This window comes from Serpula lacrymans, assembly GCF_000218685.1.
Source record: "Serpula lacrymans var. lacrymans S7.9 unplaced genomic scaffold SERLAscaffold_3, whole genome shotgun sequence".
NCBI classification, from domain to species: domain Eukaryota; kingdom Fungi; phylum Basidiomycota; class Agaricomycetes; order Boletales; family Serpulaceae; genus Serpula; species Serpula lacrymans.
Window position 1 is genome coordinate 2,886,314 of NW_006763292.1, and position 25,510 is coordinate 2,911,823.

The window sequence follows — 25,510 nt, forward strand, 5'->3', positions numbered from 1 at the left end:
TTATGGACTTTTAATATGAGTGGGAAAGGTTCAGATACTATATTTCAGCCCATACTTCTTGCCGCACACCAAGGTCTGTATTCCAATCATAGTGATTGATTGGATTTCATATAAAAACGGGCAATTAGATGTTGTACCCGTTGAACCAACCCACATATATTCAATGGCAGCACGAAACCTTTTTCAGGGTATTTGGATGGTCAGTCCTCCTTACACTTCAATCTCACTTAACGTCTTTTCTTATCGGCCACAGGTGAACTCATCTGGGTCGTGGAAAGCTGCGCGGATAAGAGTGGTTTGAAGTTTAAATGTCTCAAAAAGCGGTTCAGATCTGGCTTCAAGAATGAATGCAAGCTGGCTAACTCAGCCAAAAACTTGGCATACAGAAAATGTACTAGACATATGTTCCACATTTTTACTTAACAGTTGGACTAGCAAGTTTGCTTACCAAACAATCTGGTAGTATTAGTAGTGGATAAAATATCATGTTTTATGACATGTATAGATCACTATAGGTGTTACAATTAACATACCAGCACCTTTTTGTACTTTACTTTTATTTTCCAAGTCACATGACCAGTCATGTGACACAACACCTGACCAGTGTCTAGACTCATCATGTGACTGGTCACATGCCAGACATCGGACTTTAAACTTTATTTACAACTGTACAGTACCTCATGTATTTTAGTATATATACAGGAGCAATACATGGGCAGGGACTCAGCGAGTCCTCCTGTTGTCTAGCACAACAAACCCGTTGAAACCTAAGGGGTGATCCCTCTCTCTCTCTTTCTTTGCTTGTCCAAGTTGTGCGCCAGAGTAAGAAACTCTTGGTCATTACAATAGGTCACTATAAATTAATATAAATCAATATAATGCACATTTTGCTATAGTTGCTATAATTGGTAAAAATTCCAATTATATCCAACTATAGCAAAATCATGTTTTCCTGATGCAGGCTTTCTAAACCATCACTACCATTTCATATCGCAGATCAGAGACTGGGTAATACTCCCAGCCAGCCAGCACAATGGGTAAAGACTGGTAGTAGAGATTTTACTAACCAGCTCCAAGCCGCATCAGTGCCTGGATATATTAATAGATGCTTTAGTCAGGATCATACCTCATCATGAGGATACGGTTCCTGAACATGCATGACAATACCTATTATTAGTATATTTTCCCACTTGCTGATTAATCCTTGAAATCATAAGATAGTTGTTCTTTTTCTTATTGGTTGATTTCATCCTCAGACCACCTTTTTATCATTCCTCTTTTGGTCTGAGAGATAGACAAATAGCTATAGAAACCCTACATACTCATGTATAGTTCTTTAGTTTTTTATTACTTGAATAACCCACTTAACTCCTCATCAAAACCCTTGAGTTTACTCTCAGTCCTTTACCTTTACTTGCCATAACTCTAGCATCTATCGACTTTAGAACTCATTGTACCTCTTACTCCCTGCAAGTGCAGTCGGAGACAGGTGTTGTTTTTGTTATAGTTTAAATGTTGCCTCACAGGCTTCAGCTTGCTGCTGCTGGTTGGAATGTACCAAGTTTCCAGCACGGGGAATTGCAGAATACAGCTGGTAACATTGCTGGGATGAAGGGGACAATGTGGACCAGTAGATTGGCTGAACATGATGGCCTTCCAAAGGCAGGGCATTGCCAACAAAACCAGACAATGCAGGCAGTTGGTATGGTGGACACGCAGGGGGGTCAGAAGGGTCCTGTGCAAAAGAAGCTGGAATCAAAGGACATGAATAAAGATCATGCACAGATAGAGCTGGAATGGAGGGATGAGGATAACTAGCCAAATGAGCCTGCAAAAAAGGGGCTGGAATGGAGGGATAAGGATAACCAGCTAAATGAGCCTGCACAGAAGGGGCTGGAATTGATAGATGGGGGGTTGTGGGATCACAATCATTGCCTTTGTTGTCTTCTTCATCCTCATGCAGATCCCCATCATTGTACCAATCCTCAAAATTCTCAGGGCAATCCAAAATCACAGTTGTATGGCAGATGCATAGGTGGGAGATCCTCCATAGGAATGCCATGACCCATACTACCCATAGATAAAAACAAACCACCATGAGCCAGCGCATAAACCTCCACCTGTTGAATTTCTTCAGAAATGCTCTCAAAATTAATAGCATTCCTGTTCTGGAGAGCCTGAAAGGCCTCTATGTCCTCTTTCTCTATGCCTAGCCCACATATGTTGAGATGTCTTTCAAGGTGCCCAACCCTGCATCAGCAACAGATAACAACATCTCATTTTTACCCTGAATGTCAGTCAAAAGATTGACTGCACATTTTTTCTCCTTGATCTTCCAAGCTATAGCCAGAATGTCATGATGGATTCTTTTATGGCTGGCGTACTTGAGAGAAGTAGCCTGCTTAATTGCGCTGTCTGACAAAGTGGCAAGACCTGCCTGTAAAAGTAAAATCATCATCAAGAATTGAACTAGATTAGATTAGCACAAAGACACATACTTGTTTCACTGCATGAGGGGGCAGCAAAGAACACGAGCCACACTCAAGTCTTCTGATTGTAATTTCATGCTCAAGTGCAACCTAGTAATTTTTTCTGTTTTAAGCACATAGTACACACAAGGCTCTAGGAGGAGAAGAGCTAGATAATGGGTGCAGCTACTCCCAACTTTGTCCTTGCTATTTGATCAATGATTGACTTCATCTATGCAGCAAAACATCCTGTCTAAACACCCAGTTCTATCAAGAAAAAAGTCCAATTCCTTGAACAGTTTCATCGGCATAACAGTGCTATATTAGAGGCGGAAGCTAGGAGAGGTAAAAATAGCACAATAGAGAATTTCCGGATCCCCAAGCTTGAGCTCATGCTGCACTTTGCCTGGTCAATCAAGAACAATGGTACTATCCCTCAATATATGGAGATGTCATAAATTGCCTACTTATCATGAATTGCAAGTATACGTTCCAGCAAACTAACCATGGAAAGAACTTCCTTACTCAGGTTGTGAAGATTCTGGACCACACAGTGAAGCATCAAATATTTGACCTGTATACGTATACTCTCCTCTGGTTGAGTGGCAACAGTTTCATAAACAAGGCCATTGCTTCAGAGGACTATAAATGTACACTATCACTAACAGACTACGAAGTTGTGGACACTGATCCTCACTTTGTGTGGATATTATCCATATTGCCCCAAAAAAGTCAATTCACCAGCTCTCGTTCTGTCCGCAATCAATTTATCAAGGGCATCCTTTCTGATGGCTCATTCACAGCTTTCCATATCACTGTTGCGCCTAACATAAAAAGTTTGTCACTCCAGGACGTTAGTGCTCTGTATGGACTGCCAGATCTTGCACACACCTTTCTTCAATATTCATCTCACTACCCCAGATTTTCAGGCCCTCCCCCGTTTCAAAATATACAACTGTGGTTCAAATTCCAAATACAGCTACACTCGGTGTCAATGATGAGAATTGTTGTTAGAAAACCACACACAAAAACAAACTAACAAACAATCTTCCCAGATTCCACGGAACTTGTTTATGGGCTTTGCCTCCTAGAACAGTGGGTGCTCTGGTTGTTTGTGGGGTGGTATGTATGATGATCCTTCAAAGTCAAACCCAAGGATGTTGCATGTTAAAGAGGGTAAACCTTTTTGTTTTATCCTGTATGCAGATAAAACAAAACTGTCATCATTTGGGACAGAAAAAGGCTATCCAGTGATAGCCCATTGTGGGAATCTTCCTGTGCATATAAAAAATGGAGAAGGCATTGGTGGAGGCTGAGTAGTAGGTTGGCTTCCAGTCGTGCATAATTCTAAAACTTATTACAAAAACACTGACATATATATATTATTTGATGAAGATTGCTGAGGACCAACACAAAAAGTGAAGCCGGCCTACGTGAAATTCAAGCGAGTGGTCTGGCACAAGGCTTTTTATGTGCTCCTTGAGTCAATTTCTAAGATTTCAAAAACTGGCTTTTGGTTCCAGTGTGCTGACGGTATTCTCCGCTTTCTGTTTCCTGTAATTTTGATTTTATCAGCTGACTACAAGGAGCAATAGGCTCAACATCTCTTATCAATATTACTATTTCTGTCGCTGATTACTATTTACAGATCTGTCATGTCATTCATCTGATGTAACAACCAAGAGTTTGTTACTCTGGCACACAACTAGAACCAACTATAAAGATAATGATGAGGGAGTGGTTACCCTTTAGGCTTCAACAAGTTAGTTGTGAGGATACAACAGGAGGACTTGCTGAGGAGTCTCCTTGATCTATTGGGGTATATATACTACTACAGGTTTGTTTGTACATATATACTATACAGTTGATGAAGGCAGTGGCTGATGATGTCAGAGGGTGCAGCCCATGTGACCAGCTCTACTGCATGAGAGACTTGTATCTAAAATAGAAAGAAAGGCAGTGCAGCGTGAGAAAGTGGAGTTTGAACAAAAGGGAGAATGCCGCATGGCACGGAGTGTGAAAACTACAGTAGAAGGTTAAAGAGGAGAATAAAAATTAAAGGTCCAAAAATGTGTTATCGTAACGTCCGAGGTGTAGGAAGCAAGTGTCCCTGCCCGGTATGTCTAGTCAGGTCTGATAAGCTCTTTGATCTATCATTCAAGTGACCACTTTGCACGGCTGAAGATACAAGACAAACACTTGATCAAGCCTCTCAAATGCCCCTTGCCAAACAATGAGAAGATTACCTGAAGACACTGGGGGTTTGAGATATACCAGTGAGTTGGCCCTTTATTGTCCTCACCCTGCTCACTTGCTATTACAGAATGTTTTTTGGAATGTTGAAAACAGTGATCCCCACTTGGCTTTGTCATTTGACCCCTTGCACTCATATTCAGCAGGCTTGTGGGGGGATCACCTGTGGGAAAAAGTAAAACAGAGTGTTAGCAAGTTTGGGAAGACATCTATAGATCTGGTGGATAAACAGTAAGTCTCTCATGCATCAACACGGTTGATTGGCTCATTTGACTCTTATTAGATTTCAGGAATTCCCCCGCTGGTGTGATATCAATCACTTTGATAAGGTCATGAACATATTGTTTAGTGATGGTTCAAAATTGGAGGATATTGCAAAGGTACATGTCTTCCTTCCGAGTACAATGATCTAATCACTTCATCAGCTTACAATATTTGGTACATATTCCCAAGAGGTCGCAACACAAGTCTGACTACCTCCTTTTGAGGTGTCTTTGTGTTACGCACAAAGTGCTTAACAAAGTCTGAGGGTTCGTCGAGGTTTCTAGGAGACTTATCCGAAGACAAGCTTTGAGAAAGTAGAGTTCTTCCAACAAGAGTTGGTCTTCTTCTGAGTAGAAGTCTGATCTTAGGAGCTCAGCTTTGTAAGCATAAACTGCGTAGAATTGTATTGGAGAATACTACTACTGTTACATGTGTATTTATACTGGAAAGAATTGGTGATAGGAGTTAGGTCCTATCTAGGGCAGGTCCGTCCGTTGAGGACTAAGTACTATAATAGGTAATGTGAATGCGAGAAGAACGGGAGTGTATGTGAAGGAAATGAGTCATCGGTCCGATGGTATAACCAATGAGTAAAGTAAAATGAGTAGTCCTTAAATGTCCAATAGAAATTGTAACACTTTGTAGTTACCTTTGGTTGTTGATGTATGTATTGTTGCAGGTCCATACAGAACAAACTATTAAGAAAGGGCGAGAAGAGCTACAGAAGTGGTTGTATTTAATCACAGTACATTGTCAAATCTGGTTGAGAAGCTTAGAAATATTGACCCTACATTTTGCAACATAAGTATTCTTGTGTCTCAGGCAAAAGCTGGAATTTTCCGAAGGCACACCTCCACGCCCATGTTTTTGATGACATTGAAGCTAAGGGTGTTACACAAAATTATAATACAAAACCTAACAAAAAGCTTCATGGTCCATTGAAGAAATCTTATACTCCCCAGAGCGACGGAAAACAAGTTGCGGATCAGGTATGTTTATATACTATAAGTCTGAATATTTGTCTATGGATTGAATTTGTTTTTCCTCGAAGATCATAAAAGCAGATCACTGGTGTTTAGTTTCAGCACTTATTTGAGATCAAATTAATCAAAAAGATGAAGTGGAAAAGCAACTTGAAGGCAATGAAAATAGCACATTGAACTCTTTGCCTGGAAGTACTATGGCTGATGATCATTTTATTCTTGGGTCCGCTCAACCTCCCGTTGTGTATGGTGTACTTGAGGACGATCAATAGCACAACCCTGCATTCAAGGATCTTTGTAAAAAACTAGTCAAATTCTTGAACAACTTGCTGCCCGCATATGACATCACGCTCCCTAATAACAAGTGTATCACACTACACCCAACTGACTCAGTAAGTTGCAATAACAAATGTACATGCAATCTACTCAATTTTAGTATCTACAGATAACTGAACACCATTTCTTGAAAGTTCACTATGAGTCTTTGGTTGACTGACGCCAGTGTACTGGCTACCTCTGATGTAGCCCGCAGTATCATGGTTGTGCACGTTATGATGGTGTCCTTATATGTACAATTGACCATGAAAAATTTGCACAGCTTATTTTTATGTTTACAGTCTCCCTTGATGGAGTCAAGTACCCTCTCGCTCTCATCCAGCCTTTGGATGCTCCCATCGGACCTCTTAGGCGAAAGGACCAAGACTTGGGCCTGATCCGACTCTGTCCCAAAAGGAGGTCAGAGCCTGAAATCATTAGTAAACACACTACCATTTGTGGGGCTTTCATTGTGCAAGGCTATGAAACCAAAACCGATTTTTTTGCTGTTGATGTAGTAGATTCTGATATGTTTCTAAGACTTAGAAATAAATCTCAATAACTGACAGATTTATCCGTTCAAAATAGCAACCTTTGCTCCTGGCTCAACCACACAACCTGATTGCATGATACGAAGAGCATGCAAGCATAGCTTTTAACTAAGGTGAGTCATCTCACATCAATCAACAAGTATTAATTTGCTAAGTTATTTAAATGTGTTTGCCCAAGTTAGTGCCCTTGCCCACCATAGAGTCAAGCTCATCTTTGTAGTCTGAAAAACTGCCTGTATTCCACACTAATATCAACAAAGATGCCATTCATGCTGATATTGACGCAGGATTAAATGGGTGTTCATTTGAGGACACCCATCAGTTGGTTGCGCCAGTACCCCAAGTGATATGTGGCCCGTTGATTGCCCAAGTCCGATCAAACATTTCCCAATCTGGACTGTCTCATCATTTTCCTTTGGCCAGGGCAATATCCTCCGTTCAGCTACATACTGCCTTATCTGAAGACTATCTAAGCGGTGTTGATGTGTTGTAGTACCAAAGCAGAAATCATGGCCGCCCTTCTTGTTGCAACTGCTCTTGCATTATTATGTTGTTGTCCAAATTAGTATATAGCCATCCACTAATATTTTTTCTTAGATTTTACTTCAAGAAACTCCTTGCAATACAACAAGTTTGGGGCACACAATTAGGGTAAGTCTTCATTGTATCTATGCACTATTCTATTGACCGTTTATCTACTTCATAGTCTACATGCAACATTGCCGTTAGTACAACACAGGTGAGTATTAGATATATCAGGGACACCATTATTTGCTAACTGATCTATTCAGGAGACTCGCGCCAACAATGCCAGTGCAGTGCTGGTGACCACGAAGAACACCACTATCACATCCACACGGGTTCAGATGTGCACAACATTAAATTTAATGAAATTGAGGATGGTTGATTTCAGGACATTCAGTAGATTTCTGGGGAATAGGTTTAGGATAATATCTAGATAATTAGATTTACAAGTAAATAGGTGTTACAATTGATGTACCAGTACCCACTTACACTTCTCTTTTCGTACTTTTACTTTTACTTTTTCCAAGTCACATGACCATTTACTTTACTTTTCATTTTCGGACCTTTCCTTTAAATTTCATTCTCCGCTTTAACCTTGTACTGTAGTTTTCACACTGTGCCATGTGGCACTTCCCCTTTTAGTTCAAACTCCACCTTTCTCGCATGGCGCTGCCTTTATTCTTATTTTAGCTACAAGTATCTCACACAGTGGAGCTGGTCACACGGGCTAGGCCCCATGACATAAGCAGCCACTGCCTCTAGCAACTGTACAGTACATATGTACAAACAAACCTGTATTAGTATATAAACCCCAATAGATCTTGGGGAAGGACCCAGTGAGTCCTCCTGTTGTCTAGCACAACAAACCCATTGAAACCTTAGGGTGATCCCTTCTTCTCTTCTCTGTTATGCTTGTCTGAGTTGTGCGCCAGAGTAAGAAACTCTTGGTTGTTACAATAGGTGTCTCTTGTTGTAGCTTTAAAGGTGAGAATATGCAATTGACAATGTAAATGATCTAACAAAATTTTTACTATGTAGGACCTTGGACGAACAATACTACAATACTAATAGGAATAATTTGTTGATATCCTGTTCTAGTCTGTTTGTAAGTGTTTACTCAACCCAGTCCTGCCACACATTCATGCCCTAGCATATGTACCTCAAGTTCTCGAGAAAACACACCTCCATTTTCCGCATCAGATAGCTTCTTCCTCCTTGGAGGGTTCTTAGTCCAGCATTGATCTCTCTCTCATCATTTGTATGCTGTTCAACACCACATATCCCATGTCCAATGCTACTCGCTCTAGAATTGGGCCCCATGAAGATCATTGTTGGTGAATCTCACAGGCCCACACTTCTTGTGCATCCATTTATGCGACAATAGAGGAGGAGATGTCAGTCTTAGGGAGACAATATTGTAGCAGGTGTTCTAGAGCCTACTAAGAGCAAGGTGCACTCTCCAATCATCTCTATAGTCGAGAGATACATCAAGTTAACCTCCGGGGAGCATCTTTTACTATGAAATTTATGCTACTTTTTATTTGCAGGCAATAGTAGCTCAATGCACTAGATATGCAACAAGAAGCCACTCTGTCCTTCTTGCCTTACCTTTCCTAACAGTTCCACATGCTGGTCTGGACATGTCTTGACTCAGATCTTATCAAATCAGCCATGTCCTACATTGAACACTACTTCGCTATGAACCAACAAATCATGACACTCATCATCTTTATGCTACCACACTTCTGTATGCCGGTCAATTGCATTCTGCCATATATCTCATCAATAACCCTCCAGATGAGCGGTGTAGTGGGAAGCAGTACATCTCTTTCTTGATACATGCAAGGGATCTTTCACTAATTTTCATGATATTAAAAGTGACACTGAGATCACACTAGAACACATCCATAAAAATTCTGGCACCTGGGGTAATCAAACTTTGGGTGCATATGCGGATCTTATGCACCAATCACCATTTATATTGGCTTTTAACCAGTTGCAATACATTAATATCTTTCCTGTAAGTTGCCTTTAACTCTTATATAAAATAAATACATCTGCTAACCTTCACGTGCACAGTATAGCCTCAATATTTTCATACACAAGGTTTTAGCATGCTGTCACTAAACCAAACTATATAAAGGTGTAAAAGTATTGCACCCCACGTATATTTCCTCCATTTGAAACTTCACTCACACCTGACAAACCATGCCCACAAGGCCGCCCCGTAGTGACATTCAAGCAAACAGAACTGGAAAAAAGAAGAAAAACTTGCTAGCAAGGTTTGCTAATGTTGTTGCAGAACCAACTGTGATGTCCAGTAATTCCAGGCCCCATGTATCATTGCCCACCAGATGAGGAATCATATAGTGCATCACAGTCTGATTCATCCAGCGACACTTCTGGTTCTACAGAAGAGTCATTGCCAGTGCAAGACAGTAACATACTTTTGATTCCTGTACTAGCAGAGAACGCAAATCTCGAGGACTATAAAGAGGTAAGTGATCAAATATTTAAGTCAAACCCTGTCTAATAAGCTAATAGACATTGCAAGAAACACAACTTAGTCTAGCTACTGCACGACAACAGATTAGGACCCTGTTGATTTAAAATGAGACTCTCAGAGCCAACCAGGTCAAATGTAGTAGTGGGAGAGATGTCCCAACAGAGATTGTAGTGTGCAAGCCACAGATTACCCGCCTTGGAAAACAATATGCAGTGATGGAAAAACTGTGGGCATCCGACAAAATTTTCAAGACTCGTCAACCCAAGAATATCAATCCTAAAAGTGATTCACGCTTTAATTCAGAACTTACTAAAAGTGTTGCTCTTGTTGAAGAGCTATACCAGCTTGTTCCTATTGAGCTCCACAAGTTCATCAGAAAGCATTTGCATTTTGGTGCTAGCATAAGTTTTCACTTGTATATCTGCTGGTAGTGACTTATATTTCTACTCCTGTTTTCTAGTTCTCAAGCGGCATGTCAATGATGAGGTCTACCATTCTCAACAAGCTCCGTAACCACATCAGTTTAATCTTCCCCGAGATCCCTGCATCGCATTTCTGACATCTTTCAGACAGAACAGCAGTACCCGAACTGATATTGTTGCTCAAGTTCAATCCCAAAGACAAAGCCTATCCTCTGTTTGCTCCTGTTCTGTTCCTTTTGTTAAAACAGGATATGAAGAAAGTTTTCAAGACCCCAGTGCTTGCAAGGGTAAGTGTTTACTGATGGTTACTCATTTTCTCATAGTGATAACTTTATTTAGGTACTTAAAATCATTCTACTGGGCCCAAGCTCACTTGAGGGCAATACCCAAGGCCAGCCAAAATCAAATGCTCAGTTGTGGGGTGTGACACATATTACACCTGGTTCAATAGCCTGTGAGGCAATGTTAGACTATAACAAAAACAATACCCATCTTTGTCTGCACTTGCAGAGAGTAAAAGGCACGATGAGTTTGAGGTCAACAAGTGCTAGAGATTATAGCAGATAAAGGACTTGATAGTAAACTCAAGGGTTTCTGATGAGGAGTGAAGCGGGTTATTCAAGTAATAGAAAGCTAAAGAACTATACATGAGTATGTAGGGTTTCTATAGCTAACTGTCTATCTCTCAGACCGAAAGAGGAATAATAGAAAAGTGGTCTGAGGAGAAAATCGACCAATAAGAAAAAGAAGAACTATTGTACGAGTTTAAGGATTAATCAGCAGGTGAGAGAATATACTAATAATAAGTATTGTCACGCGTTGTCATGCACCAAAGTTGATTGGTAGCATGGACAGGTGTCAATAACGAAGCAAATATTCAAAAAGACTCGCCTTTGCGCCACACAGGCACAGTGCCACGTGGAATAGTAATTAATATTGCCCTTTTTGAACTTGTGGCTGATCAGCACCACCTCTATTAGGCAATCCAGTCACGCTCACCTTTGCTTTTCCATCCGGTACTTTCCGCGTTTCGGCATTTCGGCAAATTTTCGCGTCGCCACTGGCTACACATTGCATTGCGCCCTCGCTTTTGTCGTTTCCTTCACTTCCCTTCCTTTGCCTAGCCCCACCATGGGTCCCTTACTCTCGTTTTTATTCTCACCCGACGGTCGTTTCTGGATCCCCATTTTAGTTCACTTCCCCGTCACCTCCACCCTCCTCCTCCTCATCTTCTTTGCTCCCCCACCATTTCTGATGTCACCACTTCCTATCCGCTTCCGTCGCCGATCTGTTGACTACCACGTGCCACTGCTGATATCAGCAAAGCCCCGGCGGCCGGTCCAAATAGGGCAACAGGTCCATCTTCATGACGTCGATCTGCCATCATATACTATCAAAACATCGGTCGCTCGTCTTGCCTGGTTGGAGCGTGGGTGGGTAGTTTTTGAGCTGGAGAAGGTTCATCCCCTTGCGTCGCCCATGTTCATTGCTGTCCCATTCACTTGGGTACACTTATCATTTGTCCATCGTCTTCGCTACAGCTACACCTACCACACGCTGCCTGGGACTCACTTGTTCCAAATTGGAACTACTCCTCTCCCTCCCTCGTTTGATCAGGTGGTCCAACACAACCAGTCCATTGGTAAGGCCATGGAACTGTCAGATTTGGACTAGGTGGTGGACCGGTGGCTCCAGTTTCTTTTTCTTCAGCAGAACATTCATTTACAGTGCGATTATTTTTGATTTTTGAATCATTTTTATGGACACATATTTTTTTAGAATGCCTGACTGACAATAAAGGAACTGTGTTGATACTGATAGTGTTTTGCCTTGCCTTTTTTTATACTGCATCTTCCCATGACATCATGATTTTCCTGCTCTCCTTTTGCTATTGGACTTTACTTTATGGCTGTACAAACCTGTGACATTACTCACAGCATTTATTGTTCTATCCCTTTCTTTTCCTTTTTTTGACAATCTTATCCTGTACTACCTACGCAGGATTCGTCAGCGTACATTCCTTCCTTCATATTCTTTCTCATTCTTTTTGCACAGCTATACTGTGCATAGCCTACTTCTCTTTTACTATATAAACCCCTGTATTTTACCTTGTAAAAACAACAACAAGAACTCGATTCCAGACTTCTTCTCTAATCTTAAGTCCACTTCTTACTGCTACTTGTGATCCAGTGTGGTCACAACACTTCCCACTTCTACCACTGTTAACTGCTGTCATCGTCACTCGTCACTTTTGAAAGTGATTGTCATCCCCTTCGATTAGAGTCCTTCTGAGCACTACAGTTTGTGCGTCAGGAGCCTGCTATCACTGGGAACCTCGTCACCTCGTCATCCTCGTTGTTCTCAAACCTACCTTGTGCTACGATTAGCAAGGTAGTGCTCGTCTATACTCGCCACAAACCCCCTATCTTTCTATAAATTCAACTATCCCTCCTCCTCAAAACCCACACTCATACACCTCTGGGTTTTACTTTGAAGGATCTTTATACGTACCACCCCACGAACAACCAGACCACTCCACTGTTCTAGGAGGCAAAGCCCATAAACAAGTTCCGTGGAATCTGGGAGGATTGTGTGTTAGTTTGTTTTGTGTGTGGTTTTCTAACTACAGTTCTCATCATCGACAGCGTGTTCAGGAACCGTATCCTCATGATGAGGTATGATCCTGACTAAAGCATCTATTAATATATCCAGGCACTGATGCAGCGTGGAGCTGGTTGGCAAAATCCCTGCTACCAGTCCTTACCCATTGTGCTGGCTGGCTGGGAGTACTACCCAGTCTCTGATCTGCAATATGAAATGGTATTGATGATTGAGAAAACCTGTTAAGGCTTTGAGAAGTAAAATGGCAAAGGACACCTCTAGCCCTAAAGCTAAAAGTGTAATAGGGAAAGTGTGTGAAAACCAAGGCATGGAATGAAAAGGTAAAAAAAAAGTGAATGGTCCTTACATAGCCATGGCCGCTGTTCTAGTAAGTATTGCACATTGAATTCTTACACAGCTGCTAATTATGTATCAATGGTATATCACTCACAGGTTCAGTTCATTGCTTCGCCTGATCCCTTGCTACAACCTACAGGAGAAATCAGTCAAATTCCCTATGCAACCTACTTTTGAGACTACAAAAAACTCCTTATCACCAAAGTGAATACCCGGCCCATCTGTGCCCTATATGCCTATCTCAACACATTTGTTTTCACCTCCAACACACAGACAGCCACAAAAGTGGCTGACCAAGCCTACAAAAATTTCCAGGATGACTTGGAAAAAGCAATGGCAGTGATGGGATCAGAGGGAGACTCAGAGCAAGATACTGATGATCTTGAGCTTGCAGATGGAATGTGAAGTCCATCTGTCCAGGCTCAGTCTGAAATATTAGCTATACCAGGGACTTCCTTGACCGGCAACACTTTCACTGCTACTGCTAATCCTGGGGAGACTTTGGACCAGCATCCAGTGAGCCCAGTAATTGTGAGTGTTGATAATAAAGGCTCTGAGGTTGATTTGAATGTATCTGTGTTCCCATTGTTTCACATATATCTATAGTAGTATCCTGTTTTATGGTCACCAAATTACCTTTTTCATTATAATAAGGCCTACACTGCGAAATTTTGCTAAGTCCCGACGAACTTATATTTAGGGCTTATAATATATCAACAAAGAGCTATAAGGGCTCAATAATACATTATATAGAACAGGTATTCCTAGTACTTAGTTGAATCTATGGTGCAGTTGTTAACATACCATGTAATATAGTGTAATAGTAGTGTACAAATGTAATAGTCAGTAGTCCGAATCCCCCCTTCAGTGATAATAAATAATGTAATATCCACAAACGAGATTAGTAAGATCAGATGTGTAACACCACCCATAGTATAATACTGATAAGATAAGATAAACTGTAGTAATAGAACTTGTAATCAAAAGGATATAGTGTGATAAGAATAGTAATAGAATGAGGAATTATTAAGCAATGATCCATTGTAATATGATTGTGACATTCTAAATATCCATTATCATGTGACAGATTTCCATAACAAGGCAACAAAAAGTAGCGCTCTGGAGCAAGCCTTGTGGTTCATTATAATGCCCTTATAACAGTCATTACATATTAGGAAAGGTCCATCATGATGGCTTTATAATGGCGAACACTTTCATTGTAAGACTCACTCTTTGATTATTAATAATTATAAAGGTACAATATTATTATAAGGAATTATAATCAGATCCGGAATTTTCCGACATGGACACCGTGGGAAATTGTAGTTAAACATGATCTCAAGCCCTCCTCACACTGACATTTGAGCGTATACGCTCGACGTCCACTAGTCCCAAGGCTTACTTTATCAAAAGTTGGTTGATACAGCACCTTTCACTTACTGGCCGCGGATGTCAATTCAAGTTTGGCTGCGTTTCAGAAAGTGCGTTTAAGCACCCACCACCAAGAGTTTACACTTTATGCTCTGCGGCCGCAACATGACTTGCTGAGTTGTGATATTAAATTCTAATATTCCATCCAGAGTAATTGAAATGGGTAGTAGATCCATTCCCATAATGGAACGGCCGTCTGTCAAAGTAGGTCTATCATCGTGTCTATCTGCGATTTACCACGGACCAGTGCAATAGTGTGAAATTTCTGCCGCAATATTAACCTTGCAGAAAGCCTAGTAGTCATCAGCAGAATATCCACCATGTCCATCCTAGATCTCAATACTGCCGTCGTCGCTGTCGTGCTTCTTGGTCTGACTGTCTGGCTCAGACGCCGAAATACTTCACCTAACGCTGTTATAAGACCTCCATATGCTTTCTCTTTAATACCATGGGTAGGAAATGCTCTTGACTACAAGAACAGGCCAGCAACATGGACACGCGAGGTTGAGAGTAAACTTGGACCTGTATATCAATCCACTGTCCTGGGTAAACCAGTCATATTCTGTCTATCCGTGAGTTCCTTAAATTTATTAATTAGTTCAAAGCTGTCGATTAATTACCTCTGTGGTGTAGCGCACATTAATATCTCAGATATTCAAGAACTATCGCGATTTCTCATTTACTCCCATCAAAACTGATGCTCACCACCGTGTTTTCGGTGTTACTTTGGATGCTCTGTCTGACGAAGAAGGTCAAAAGACCATGTTTGCAGAGCTTTACCGGTATGTATCGTTTCTCCGAGTAACTTCATGTCATTGATATACTCCCAGTGTCTTGTCAAAGAAGGCTTTCGGACCCATGGTTGGTCAAATTTCGGCCAATATGGAAGCTCGGTTTTCTGCTATTATAGGGAACATGACTCCAAATGAGCGAAGGGACGGCAAACTCTTTAATTTAATGAGCCTCATTCCCCCTCTATTGTGGGTTTCTTCTTAAAGCATTTGACTCGAGCGGCTCACTTTGAAATATTCTAGCTATGCAGCAAGTGCTCAAGGCATGTTTGGCGACACCTTCCCAGCTGATGACATATTCAAGTCCAACACCGACTTCGAGGATCAATTTGGAGTATGTTCTTTCTTCTCTACCGTCCGAGAGTGATACTGAGTCTTTGTGTAGCTGATGTATACTGGGCTTCCTTTCCCTTGGCTGGTCAAGAGAGGGATTACTGGGCGAGACTACTGCATTGCTCGCGTGAAGGCTTCCTTGGCTCAATATGAAAGTGGAGAAGTTCAAGCACCTTACTTTATACAAGTGATGCTTGACTTGAGACATACTCTCGGCTGGACATCACAAGACCTTGCTGCTTATCTGTCTGTACTATCCCCCTCATTACAAGAAAACCTTCTCACTCATGTCATAGGCATTCTTACTTGTTCGCACTTACTTCAAACACGATATATGCCGCGTATTGGCTTGTGGTATACACATACACGCACCCAGAGGTTGTAGCTGAGATTCAGGCAGAAGTGGACCGAGCCGAAGCGGCCTTTTTGAAGGAAAACCCCAAAGAAACACCTACCGATCTTTTCGCCAATCTAGGATTCCTCGACGACAACTTCCCTCTACTGAACTCCATTATCAATGAATCGTTGCGTCTTTGCAGTAATGGCACATCTGTTCGAGAAGTTATGGCGGATATTGTGATGGATGTTCCATCCAATTCACATGGTCCATCTGAATCACGCGCGATGCTCTTTAAGAAAGGCGATACCATTTATATGCCTAATCGTTATCATCATTGGAATCCTGAAGAATTCGAAGATGCTGAATCATTCGTGGCAACGCGATTCATGCCAGGCCAGAAACGTCAACCTGGTTTCTTCATGCCATTTGGTGGAGGCATCTCCGTCGTATGTCCAGTCTTCTTCTTAACGTATATGTTATCCTGACATGTTTGTTTGACCTGCTACAGTGTAGCGGACGTCATCTTGCCTCTGCGGAACTCAAGGCCCTTATGATCATCCTCACGCGGTGGTATAATGTCAAGTACGAGTGTCTTGTGGATCGAAATGGCGAGAAAGTGAAGGATGCAAAACCGTTGGCAATCCCTCCATTTGACCTGGGATCAGGTTCCGCCATCCTCCATCCTGAAGGAGACGTAGTCGTGCGCCTAAGGGCTCGTTCCAAATAGATTGTTATTGTTATATATTAACTCATGTATTTTGGGCTTATTCAAATTATTGCGATCCATTGTATGGTGTCGCGCACATTCTCGCAAGTCCCGACTTTCACCGCAGTGTATTCCGTTGTAGCATTACTTTACATATCACACTCTTTAGCCTCTATTTGATCAGCCAGTACTCTTGAGGATGATGTGGAGATACGGTATCGTGAGATTAGATAGGCTACCAGGAAAGCACAAGTGCGCGCTCGTGCTCGTGCCGGTATCTCAAGCTTACAGTTGTTCTCCGAGCGACAGTAGATCTCTAAGGGGTGCTGAACGAATAAAGCGGACCCTGAAATGAGATTGAGTCATGTGGGCAATCTGGATATAATATATAATATTAACTATGCGCCCTATGCGTCAGCCTCAGTCTCCAGATTCCCGAGTCCATCTGAATAATTTGAATTCATTTGGATGATTCATGTGTGCTTCATCGAAATACAGTAGTGTCCACCTTGGAAGCCACTTCGTAGATCTATTGTACTGGGATCAGCTCAGATTCAGCTGTAAGCTCGGTGTCGAGAGACCAGCACTTGGCACCAGGCGCAAGTCTATTAATAAGTATATTTCGACTTCGACTCGGACTTCGATAAAGACCTCCATAAATGGAAGTGTCGAGCATCCTCTCAGCTCGACCGTTTATCGCTGACCCTTGAAGCTTGAAGTTCAAAGAAGTAATGTACCATACTTGCAGCAAAACGAATCTATTGAGCCCAAATGCTATCCAAGACAGTCATAATATATTAAATTACTTGTGATGATCAGAAGTACAGAGTAATATCTACACCAGCAATACCCTTTTGCAACACAGAATGCAACCCTATGGACAATGATTTATGCTCGGCGCTCGTAGCCCATCCTCACAGGCTTTAGAGGCATAAACCTCTGCCAATCGTTCCTGTCAGGCTCAGGGTCCGAGCGAAGCAGTTCTCCTGACTTATCCATGGAAGAGAAATTGTATGAGGCAATGCAAAGAGCCTACGAGGGAGGGTAGATGTGATTAATGTTGGGTTCCTTAGATCTTTATGACGCTGAATGTATACGTACAATTATAGTCTTGATCTCCAGTTTCGCCATTCGCATGCCTGTGCATGGGAATCGCGCAACTCCCCAGCCCAAGAAAGGATAAGTCGTCTTCTTCTCAGAGTCGTTGTCCACCCATCTGTTCGGGTTCCACGTCTCGGGGTCAGGATAGATTTCAGGGTTGAGATGTATATCGTGGATGAAGTATGCCAAGAAATCGCCTTGAGCGATCTGTAGTAGATATCAATTAAGTCAAAAGGCTGCCAACAAAAGAGTGTAGTGTATTATGCGAACCTTCACACCGTCGGCCATGACAGGATCGTTGATGTTACGACGCAGAGCGATGATAGCAAAGACCAAACGAATAGTTTCCTTGATAACGAGTTCCAAAACAGGCATTTCACTCTCCCAAGTGTCCAAGGGAACGTGAGTGAGCTGTTCGACCAGTGAGCCAGTCATACCAGTGTTGTGGGCGGCTTTCTGGAGCTCTTCCATTACTGCCTTGTTCTGATCAGCATGGGTAGAAAGCTTGTTGTACAGATAATCACATCAGTATTGCAAAAGGAGGACTATCAAGCTGGTAGCTCACATAAACCAAAGCCCAGGCAGCTATGGCGGCAGTGTTAACAGAGCCAGCGAAGAGAATCTTGAATGTATACTGTAAAAATTAAGTGAGTTAAGAGGACCGAGTTTGATAGCAAAGACTAATCCTACCTGAATGATGTCAGCGTCACGGTCACCAAGGTCAATCTGATACTGCATAGGATCATTCTCCCGTCTGCCTGTTTTCTTCCTCTCGTTAATGACGTTGGTGATGATATCAGCCAGTTCCTCGGTAGCTTTAGCAGCAGCTCTCTTCTGCCTCGTGCGTAACCATGGGACAAGGTTAGTGCTGATAATATTTATATTTAGCCAATAAACGAGACCAACACAATAACAAAAGCTCACAAAGAGTTGGCGGAGTCTTCGATGGTCCAGTAAAGTCCACGAACGTGATCCCGGAGTTTATCGTTATCCGCGAATTCGGTGCATACAAGGAGACGACAAGTCAGTTTGAATACGAACTATATTTCTAGGTCATTAAAAGTGTATGTGATACCAAAGACAAAAACGAACCTCATAAACCCTTTGATAAGGGTCCATCTCGCCCGTCTTGCCCCATTTGCTGAGTTCACCAGTTATCTCGCTAACTATGGTTGGAAGGACTGGTCAAACCAGAAGCATCAGAATCACAATAATTACGTCAAATCGGGGACCATACCATCTGTAAGGTACTCGCGACGGATGAAATAGAGAAGACGTTCTTTGAGTTTACTATTGTCAAGCTCGATTTTCTCTCCCAGCTTAGAGGTCGTGGGGAACTGAAGTGACAGTCAAAACTGAGTATATCATAATGATATGAATAATTGATCCTTACCCCGCCCCGCAGGAAAAGGTATCCTTGATATAGACTGAGGTTCTTATCACCAAAGAAAAGCTGATGTATGCAGACGATGAGTTATAACGTCAGGATGATACTAGGTGCAATAAGTACCTTGCGCCCGGTTTCGCCATGCAATACATTCACTGTGTGTCCCACAGTGTGGAAATCGTATATACCACCGCGCTGTGGGTCTTTGTTCTGCTTGCGAAGCTTTTGCTGAGCTATTTTGAGGGTGGTGTCCATAAAGTCATGACGAGCCGTAAAGAAGGCCAAATGTCCAAAGAAAGGTGTATGGCGAAGAACATGTTTAGTTGAACCAGAGATCCAAAAGTGGGAGAGAGCGATGAGCACAATAGACGCTACAATTGTCCCAGAGCCGAACACAAATGCAGAAGACTGTTGCGGTATCTGGTCAAGTATATGGGAGACGTTCGAACTGATATAGGACGACATCGTTGTCGTTGCTGTAGAAGAGAAGGTAGACTGGGGTGTCAATTTTCCAGCGAGTCCATCGATATATATGTGTATGTGTATCCATCGGTGCGATGTCAATGTCGCGTATCCCGTGCGGAGCCTAGTCTAGATGTCCTTTGATCCTCTGCGGTGGCATACTAATGTGTGATCCGTGATGCGTCACACCACAATTTGGGCTCAGCGGCAATCACCCCCAACAGGTTTATCCAAACTTCATTCGAAATGGGTGTCACCGCACAATAATGCTCGATTAGCCTCGATAGTTCCTGACACTTTCTTGTTCTAGCTCAAAGCTCAGATCCCTGTAATTGGTATACTAAATGGTTAGCGTATCTAGGAAAGGCTCATTGGTAATGCCTTATGGCCTCTGAGATCTGGCGATTGACAGTTCTCCCAAGTGAGGCGCAAAATGCAGTATAGTCAGCGGCCGTATACCACCAGTGCATATCCAAGAAGTCGGGGGTTATCGCTGATATCTCTCAGAGAGCCTATTGGAGCCATTCGCGGGCGGTTACCTTACCCGCGGCTGAACCGCCCTGGCAGTTGTGAGCTCATCTATCTCTACAGGTCTCCGCTAACCATATGAGTTTTACATCACTATTGATGCGTGGCTTTAGGTTGCGGACTGGTAGGCACAGCATCCTATACCCATTGACAATCCATGTATGGCTCTTCTGCATATGAAGATTACTCACACTGTGACACCGTGCAGACTATTAATCGTCAACATTGCGTCTTGATTCTTTCAAAATTTTCTTCTCTTCTCCTGTCTTCTATTCTTTCTTCTCTACCATCTTTTACCTGATTTTTTCTTATGAGCCTAAGTGCATACCGTACATCCGCGTCCATGGCCGTAGCACAGTTAGCTGATCGTCGCAGTTACAACGGAATCCTCAGTGGTCTTGTCAGCTACTTCTCCGACGCCGCATCAACGATGGAAGAAACGTCATACGACTTCTCCAAGCCTCTTGTCCCCGTGAATGTCTCCTTCGACTATATAGATGGCAAGACAGAGATCACGTTGAATGACGAGGCTAGTATCTCTCTCGTCGTCGTTCGTGTCGTTGTCATTTACACATCTCCAACAGGAAAAACTTCTCGAGCCATTCACATATTACCGACATGTTCTCTCAGGAAAAGGCCTTAGAAAGGCTCTTCTAAATGCTTTCAACCACCACTTGGGACTTCCACAAGTCTGGATCGACGGTATTGTATCCATTATTGAAGACTTGCACAACTCCTCGCTTTTGTATGTACACTGATATTTTTCACGTTACGTTACTAATTTAACTTCTGATAGGATTGACGATATCGAGGATGGATCGCCTCTTCGTCGAGGTTCTCCCACAGCCCACATCAAATATGGGGTTGCTCCTGCTATAAATTCAGGGAACTACGTGTACTTCTTGACGATGGCCAAGGCGGCTGCTCTTGCCTCAGAACACGGTGCTGATAGCTCCGAGATGACCCGTGTTTTCATCGACGAAATGCTAGAGCTACACCGTGGTCAAGGAATGGAGATTTGGTGGAGACAGAACAGAGTTTGTCCCACCGTTGAGCAATATCTGCTCATGGCCGAGCGGAGTAAGTTCTTCCCATGCGCTTACTCATTCCTTAGCAAAGTGCTCATTCTTCCTCCTTTCGCAGAGACTGCTGGTCTTCTCAGACTCGGTGTTCGGCTTATGCAGTGTCACCCAAAATCTCCTGCGAAAGTCGACCTATCATCGCTTGCAGTACAGATCGGCGTTTACTATCAAATCCGTGACGATTACATCAACTTAGCTTCAACGAACTACACAAGCCAAAAGGGCTTCGCTGAGGACATTAGTGAGGGGAAGTACGGCTTCCCAATGATACATTCATTGATGGCCGCCCCAAATTCTGGTCTTGCTCGTACGAACACATTTCTCATAACAATGATCTATCCCTAACGTTGTGTATTTCCAGAAATTCTTGACCAGAAGCCCGAGGCTATCCCTATGAAGCGGAAGGCCATTGACATCATTCGCCGGACCGGTTCTTTCGAGGCAACAGTCGAGTGCCTGGTGCAACTTCGACAGCGGTTACAAGATACCCTAGTGGCGGCTGGTCGCAATCCAGGGCTTGAGCGCTTTCTTGCAGAGTTGTCTATAGAACATATCGAGTAGTTAGCTAGGCATTGCATTTAGGCTTAAGTTATGATCGGGTATCCATTTATTTATATTGGATGTATCTTGAAGGGGGCACTCTGTAGGCAGGCATGATAGTGATCTTTGCGCGAAGGGAATTGTTTTTTTTAACTTGATGTAAGATTTCATGTGGCCCTAGAGACAAACAGACAGAACGTGTATATGTATGTAAGAGTAGAATGCCAAAATGATTCACAGATTCATTGATCCATCACTGGGTGGTAACGTGAACGAAGCCGGAAATAACAACTCGAGGTTACCTTGATATCATATTATCGTTATCCCTCGACTATACCCGAGATGATTTGAGGCGAGCAGTCGCAAGGTAACATTTTATTTGCTACGTGTTATATTCAAGTTTTCACAGCTAATACCTACAAATGAATTCTACACTAACTCAAATACATTTTGTTATCGAGTAATAGCAACTGAATATTCCTTCGCAAATGTTTATTATAGAGAATATTGAGTGGGGGGTGTATGAATCTTGGACCAATTACAGATTGTATAAATATCAAAATACTTTAAAGAGGTGATTTCTGATCGCTGTGCACGATAAGCCAGCGGGGGCCAACAGCCGACTCATGGCGGTGGGTCTTGCCTTCCATAAAACTTCAAGCATTTTCTGCTTCCTCCATCTTGACCCACATTCCTCCCTATTAGGCAATAAACATCAGCCTTACGAGTCTACAGTGCCAAGCATAAGAAACCAGCGATACTTACCACAGAGTACAAAGTTAGAGTGGCTTTGGGCCGGAACTTCTCTATGCCCTTTCGACCGCCAGCTGTAGCCCATTCGGCGGGAGGGCGACATTCAGGAGATTGAGCATCAAGATCAAGTGTGATCGATGAGAAATTTTGCAGCAGACGAATGAGCATGAAAGACATCTCGTTGTACGCGAACTGTGAGTGGGTATCGCATAGTCAGTGTACGACAACAAAAAAAAGGTTGCACAAAAACTGACTTGCTGGCCAAGACAAATACGTGGTCCTGCATTGAATGGCAAGAAGATAAACGGGTTGGGTATCAAATACTTCCTCAGCCGGTCGTCGAGGAACCGATCAGGGTCAAATTCATCAGCTATCACAAGGGTTCAATTTCTGGCCGACAAAATGTAGGTATCGTCACTCACCGTCTGGACCCCATAAATCAGGCCTGCGATGCATGAGCAGGACGGAATAAGCAACGCTAAATGTTTTTTATAAGACTACCAGATGCACAAAGGGAAAAATATCCACGAACGTAGTCTTGGCGGGAATGAATAGTGGCTTTTCCCCAGGGTTCGGTGAAGACAACGTAGTATCATTGATACTTTCGCTATATGCATTAAACAAGAATTCAGTAAGGCAAAAACAAGCAATAAACAACAAGATCACTGACCGCACATTGGCGGGACTGAAAGGTTGACGTGTGATGTGAGACATATCTTTTTATTGTTTGAATATTACTTACACTGCAGGAAAAAGTCTCAATGTTTCTGAAGATAATAAAGGTAAGCTTCAGCTAAATAATTGCATGTGACGCTTTACCATTCAGGACTGCGCGAATATACTTCATATCCCTAATATCGTCATAGGTGGGCCTTCGGCTGGGTCCAATCTTCGCTAGTACCTCCTCCCGAAGACGGGTAAGAACATGCGGGTGCATTGCAAGCAAATAGATGGCAGAAGTCAAGGTCGAAGCAGTCTAAACGAAGAACGATTGATATTGACATCAGGAGACTGTGGCGTGACATACCGTGTCTCGACCAGCAAGAAGGATGTTGAGCACTTCATCTCTCAGTAAAATGATGTCTATAACGGGGGTATTTAAAATTCTCAACATCCACGTCGACAAAAATGTCTTCCTTACCTGTGGTCTGGTGCACAAGATGTCCCAGAAGTGTTTCTTCGTCCTGAAACACGTCTTTGTCGGCATCAGAAGACGATTGGTGCTTTTGAATAGCTTCCTTCAAGATCGGCTCCAAAAATTCATTAACAATCTGCATGGGCCCTGCCGTTCTGTCTCCAAATAATTCCAGCAGAGGCCATGTCTGGCCGACTGTCAAGCGCTTGGCGATGCCATGTTGGGCCTCTAAAAATGCGCGCGCGAACCGCTCCGAGGAACTGTTGTCGGGAAGTTCTGCTTTGTCAACATTATAAGGACACGGTAGTGCAGCGAAAAGTGTGTCGACGCAGTGTCCGAACAAAAATTCAGTGGCCGAATCCAAAGTAAATCGCGAAATTACATCCTTATTCCGCGGTGAACAGTATTATTACAAGAGAGCTAACGATGAAATAAACAAACACACACCTGGAAATCAATAGCGTGGCCGAGATTGAATCGCTCTTTCATCAAGGAAATTGTTTTGTCCGTATGCCGGTCAAATATATCAAAATGGCTAATCTTATCGTGATTGAAGAACGGACGAGTCACGGCACGGTGAAACCTGAAGCAAATGTCGTTAGCCAGTGCCCATTGCCTACGGGGCAGAGTCCTTACTTCCATGTTTCTCCTGAGAATCATTAATTAGAAGTTATGGCTGTCATATATGGTGATTTACTCACCATCAGAGTTGAATACGCCAGTGCCTAAGACGGATTGAGCTGTTGCACGGAAGTTGTCCCCTATTTATGATCACCGTTAACATGATGGGAAACCAATGAAGAACGTTCGCACCTTTCCAGTAGTTGTTGAACTCAGTAGCAAGGATCGACTACATTCAGATCGTCAAAGCGATGCATGGATGTTTATGAATACTACTCGCCTTGATATGATTTGGCTCCGTTGTCATGATGATATCCTCCCATAGTAAGTTCAGGTTGATGGTTGGTCCGTATGTGACCATATAGTCATACATGACCTGGCCTGAGCGGGGAAATGGCATGGTGAAGTCACAGCTTGATACGACCTAGATACGAACATACCATTATAATCATGCTCACTTCTTTTCATAATCGTTGTTAACACGTCTATGTTCCCAATCCGTTTCCCTTCAACACACGGGACTGCTCGTGCGCCCAGTATCATAGCTCTTCTACGACGGGAGCGCTGAGTCCAAGCCACGCGAACGGCGAACGCGATCGGAGTACCACCAACGAAGAAAGCCAATATCGCCCATAACGGGAGAGAGGGGTCGTAGAATGAAAAGATACGTGAGACAGCAATGAAGAGACCAACAGCAGGAACGACGAAGGAGAAAAACCAGCGGATGAGCAATACCACACCTGGTGTCTTCCACGACATGTCAGTACCGGATTGAATTAGTTGTTCAAGTTGCTGCTACAGCGCTACTGGGATGCAAGAGCCACCTACAGCGATATGATATGGTAGGAGTTTCCGACATAAACCTAGATGTCATAACATTTTATATCATTTCTGAGTTCAGGTTACTACGATTGATGGGGTGCAGATTTCGTCTGATTCGTCCCGTACATAGTAAGCATAACCGTGCCGCCTAGCGCTGCCTCGAAAGGACAGTGACGGTTGTCCGAGTCTCTCCGCAGACAAGGGAGAAAGACATTATCCGAAACACAGAGTCA

General features: G+C 42.8%; 6 protein-coding genes across 6 annotated transcripts; 4 read left to right on the plus strand and 2 right to left on the minus strand.

The window, feature by feature from the left end:
• Nucleotides 1-4,701: 4,701 nt before the first annotated feature.
• SERLADRAFT_406220 (uncharacterized protein) lies at nucleotides 4,702-6,681 on the plus strand (the record flags this gene model as incomplete). The annotated part of the gene is made up of 7 exons (XM_007314962.1): nucleotides 4,702-4,744; nucleotides 4,868-4,952; nucleotides 5,005-5,101; nucleotides 5,665-5,730; nucleotides 5,792-5,974; nucleotides 6,241-6,360; nucleotides 6,586-6,681. 7 exons carry the CDS (start codon nucleotides 4,702-4,704, stop codon nucleotides 6,679-6,681), a joined length of 690 nt encoding a protein of 229 aa, XP_007315024.1.
• A 2,886-nt stretch (nucleotides 6,682-9,567) lies between these two features.
• Nucleotides 9,568-9,969, plus strand: SERLADRAFT_434709 (uncharacterized protein; the record flags this gene model as incomplete). The annotated part of the gene is made up of 3 exons (XM_007314963.1): nucleotides 9,568-9,669; nucleotides 9,740-9,856; nucleotides 9,904-9,969. 3 exons carry the CDS (start codon nucleotides 9,568-9,570, stop codon nucleotides 9,967-9,969), a joined length of 285 nt encoding a protein of 94 aa, XP_007315025.1.
• A 4,639-nt stretch (nucleotides 9,970-14,608) lies between these two features.
• Nucleotides 14,609-17,020, plus strand: SERLADRAFT_459654 (uncharacterized protein; the record flags this gene model as incomplete). The annotated part of the gene is made up of 7 exons (XM_007314964.1): nucleotides 14,609-15,248; nucleotides 15,310-15,458; nucleotides 15,507-15,656; nucleotides 15,711-15,801; nucleotides 15,853-16,046; nucleotides 16,097-16,586; nucleotides 16,649-17,020. The coding sequence occupies 7 exons, from the start codon at nucleotides 14,997-14,999 to the stop codon at nucleotides 16,865-16,867; spliced, it is 1,545 nt and encodes a 514-aa protein (XP_007315026.1).
• Nucleotides 17,021-17,599: 579 nt separating this feature from the next.
• SERLADRAFT_413563 (uncharacterized protein) lies at nucleotides 17,600-19,923 on the minus strand (the record flags this gene model as incomplete). The annotated part of the gene is made up of 10 exons (XM_007314965.1): nucleotides 17,600-17,878; nucleotides 17,948-18,154; nucleotides 18,218-18,451; nucleotides 18,513-18,581; nucleotides 18,638-18,815; nucleotides 18,872-18,987; nucleotides 19,040-19,128; nucleotides 19,185-19,284; nucleotides 19,341-19,400; nucleotides 19,458-19,923. The coding sequence occupies 10 exons, from the start codon at nucleotides 19,797-19,799 to the stop codon at nucleotides 17,735-17,737; spliced, it is 1,539 nt and encodes a 512-aa protein (XP_007315027.1).
• Nucleotides 19,924-20,476: 553 nt separating this feature from the next.
• SERLADRAFT_380984 (uncharacterized protein) lies at nucleotides 20,477-22,065 on the plus strand (the record flags this gene model as incomplete). Its single annotated transcript, XM_007314966.1, has 5 exons — nucleotides 20,477-20,853; nucleotides 20,909-21,069; nucleotides 21,121-21,404; nucleotides 21,468-21,713; nucleotides 21,768-22,065. 5 exons carry the CDS (start codon nucleotides 20,668-20,670, stop codon nucleotides 21,965-21,967), a joined length of 1,077 nt encoding a protein of 358 aa, XP_007315028.1.
• A 360-nt stretch (nucleotides 22,066-22,425) lies between these two features.
• Nucleotides 22,426-25,354, minus strand: SERLADRAFT_446223 (uncharacterized protein; the record flags this gene model as incomplete). The annotated part of the gene is made up of 15 exons (XM_007314967.1): nucleotides 22,426-22,644; nucleotides 22,712-22,891; nucleotides 22,954-23,069; nucleotides 23,122-23,177; nucleotides 23,232-23,306; nucleotides 23,370-23,384; nucleotides 23,442-23,466; nucleotides 23,519-23,675; nucleotides 23,727-23,782; nucleotides 23,841-24,219; nucleotides 24,282-24,417; nucleotides 24,532-24,595; nucleotides 24,648-24,684; nucleotides 24,736-24,836; nucleotides 24,896-25,354. The coding sequence occupies 15 exons, from the start codon at nucleotides 25,212-25,214 to the stop codon at nucleotides 22,603-22,605; spliced, it is 1,758 nt and encodes a 585-aa protein (XP_007315029.1).
• Between the last annotated feature and the right edge of the window lie 156 nt (nucleotides 25,355-25,510).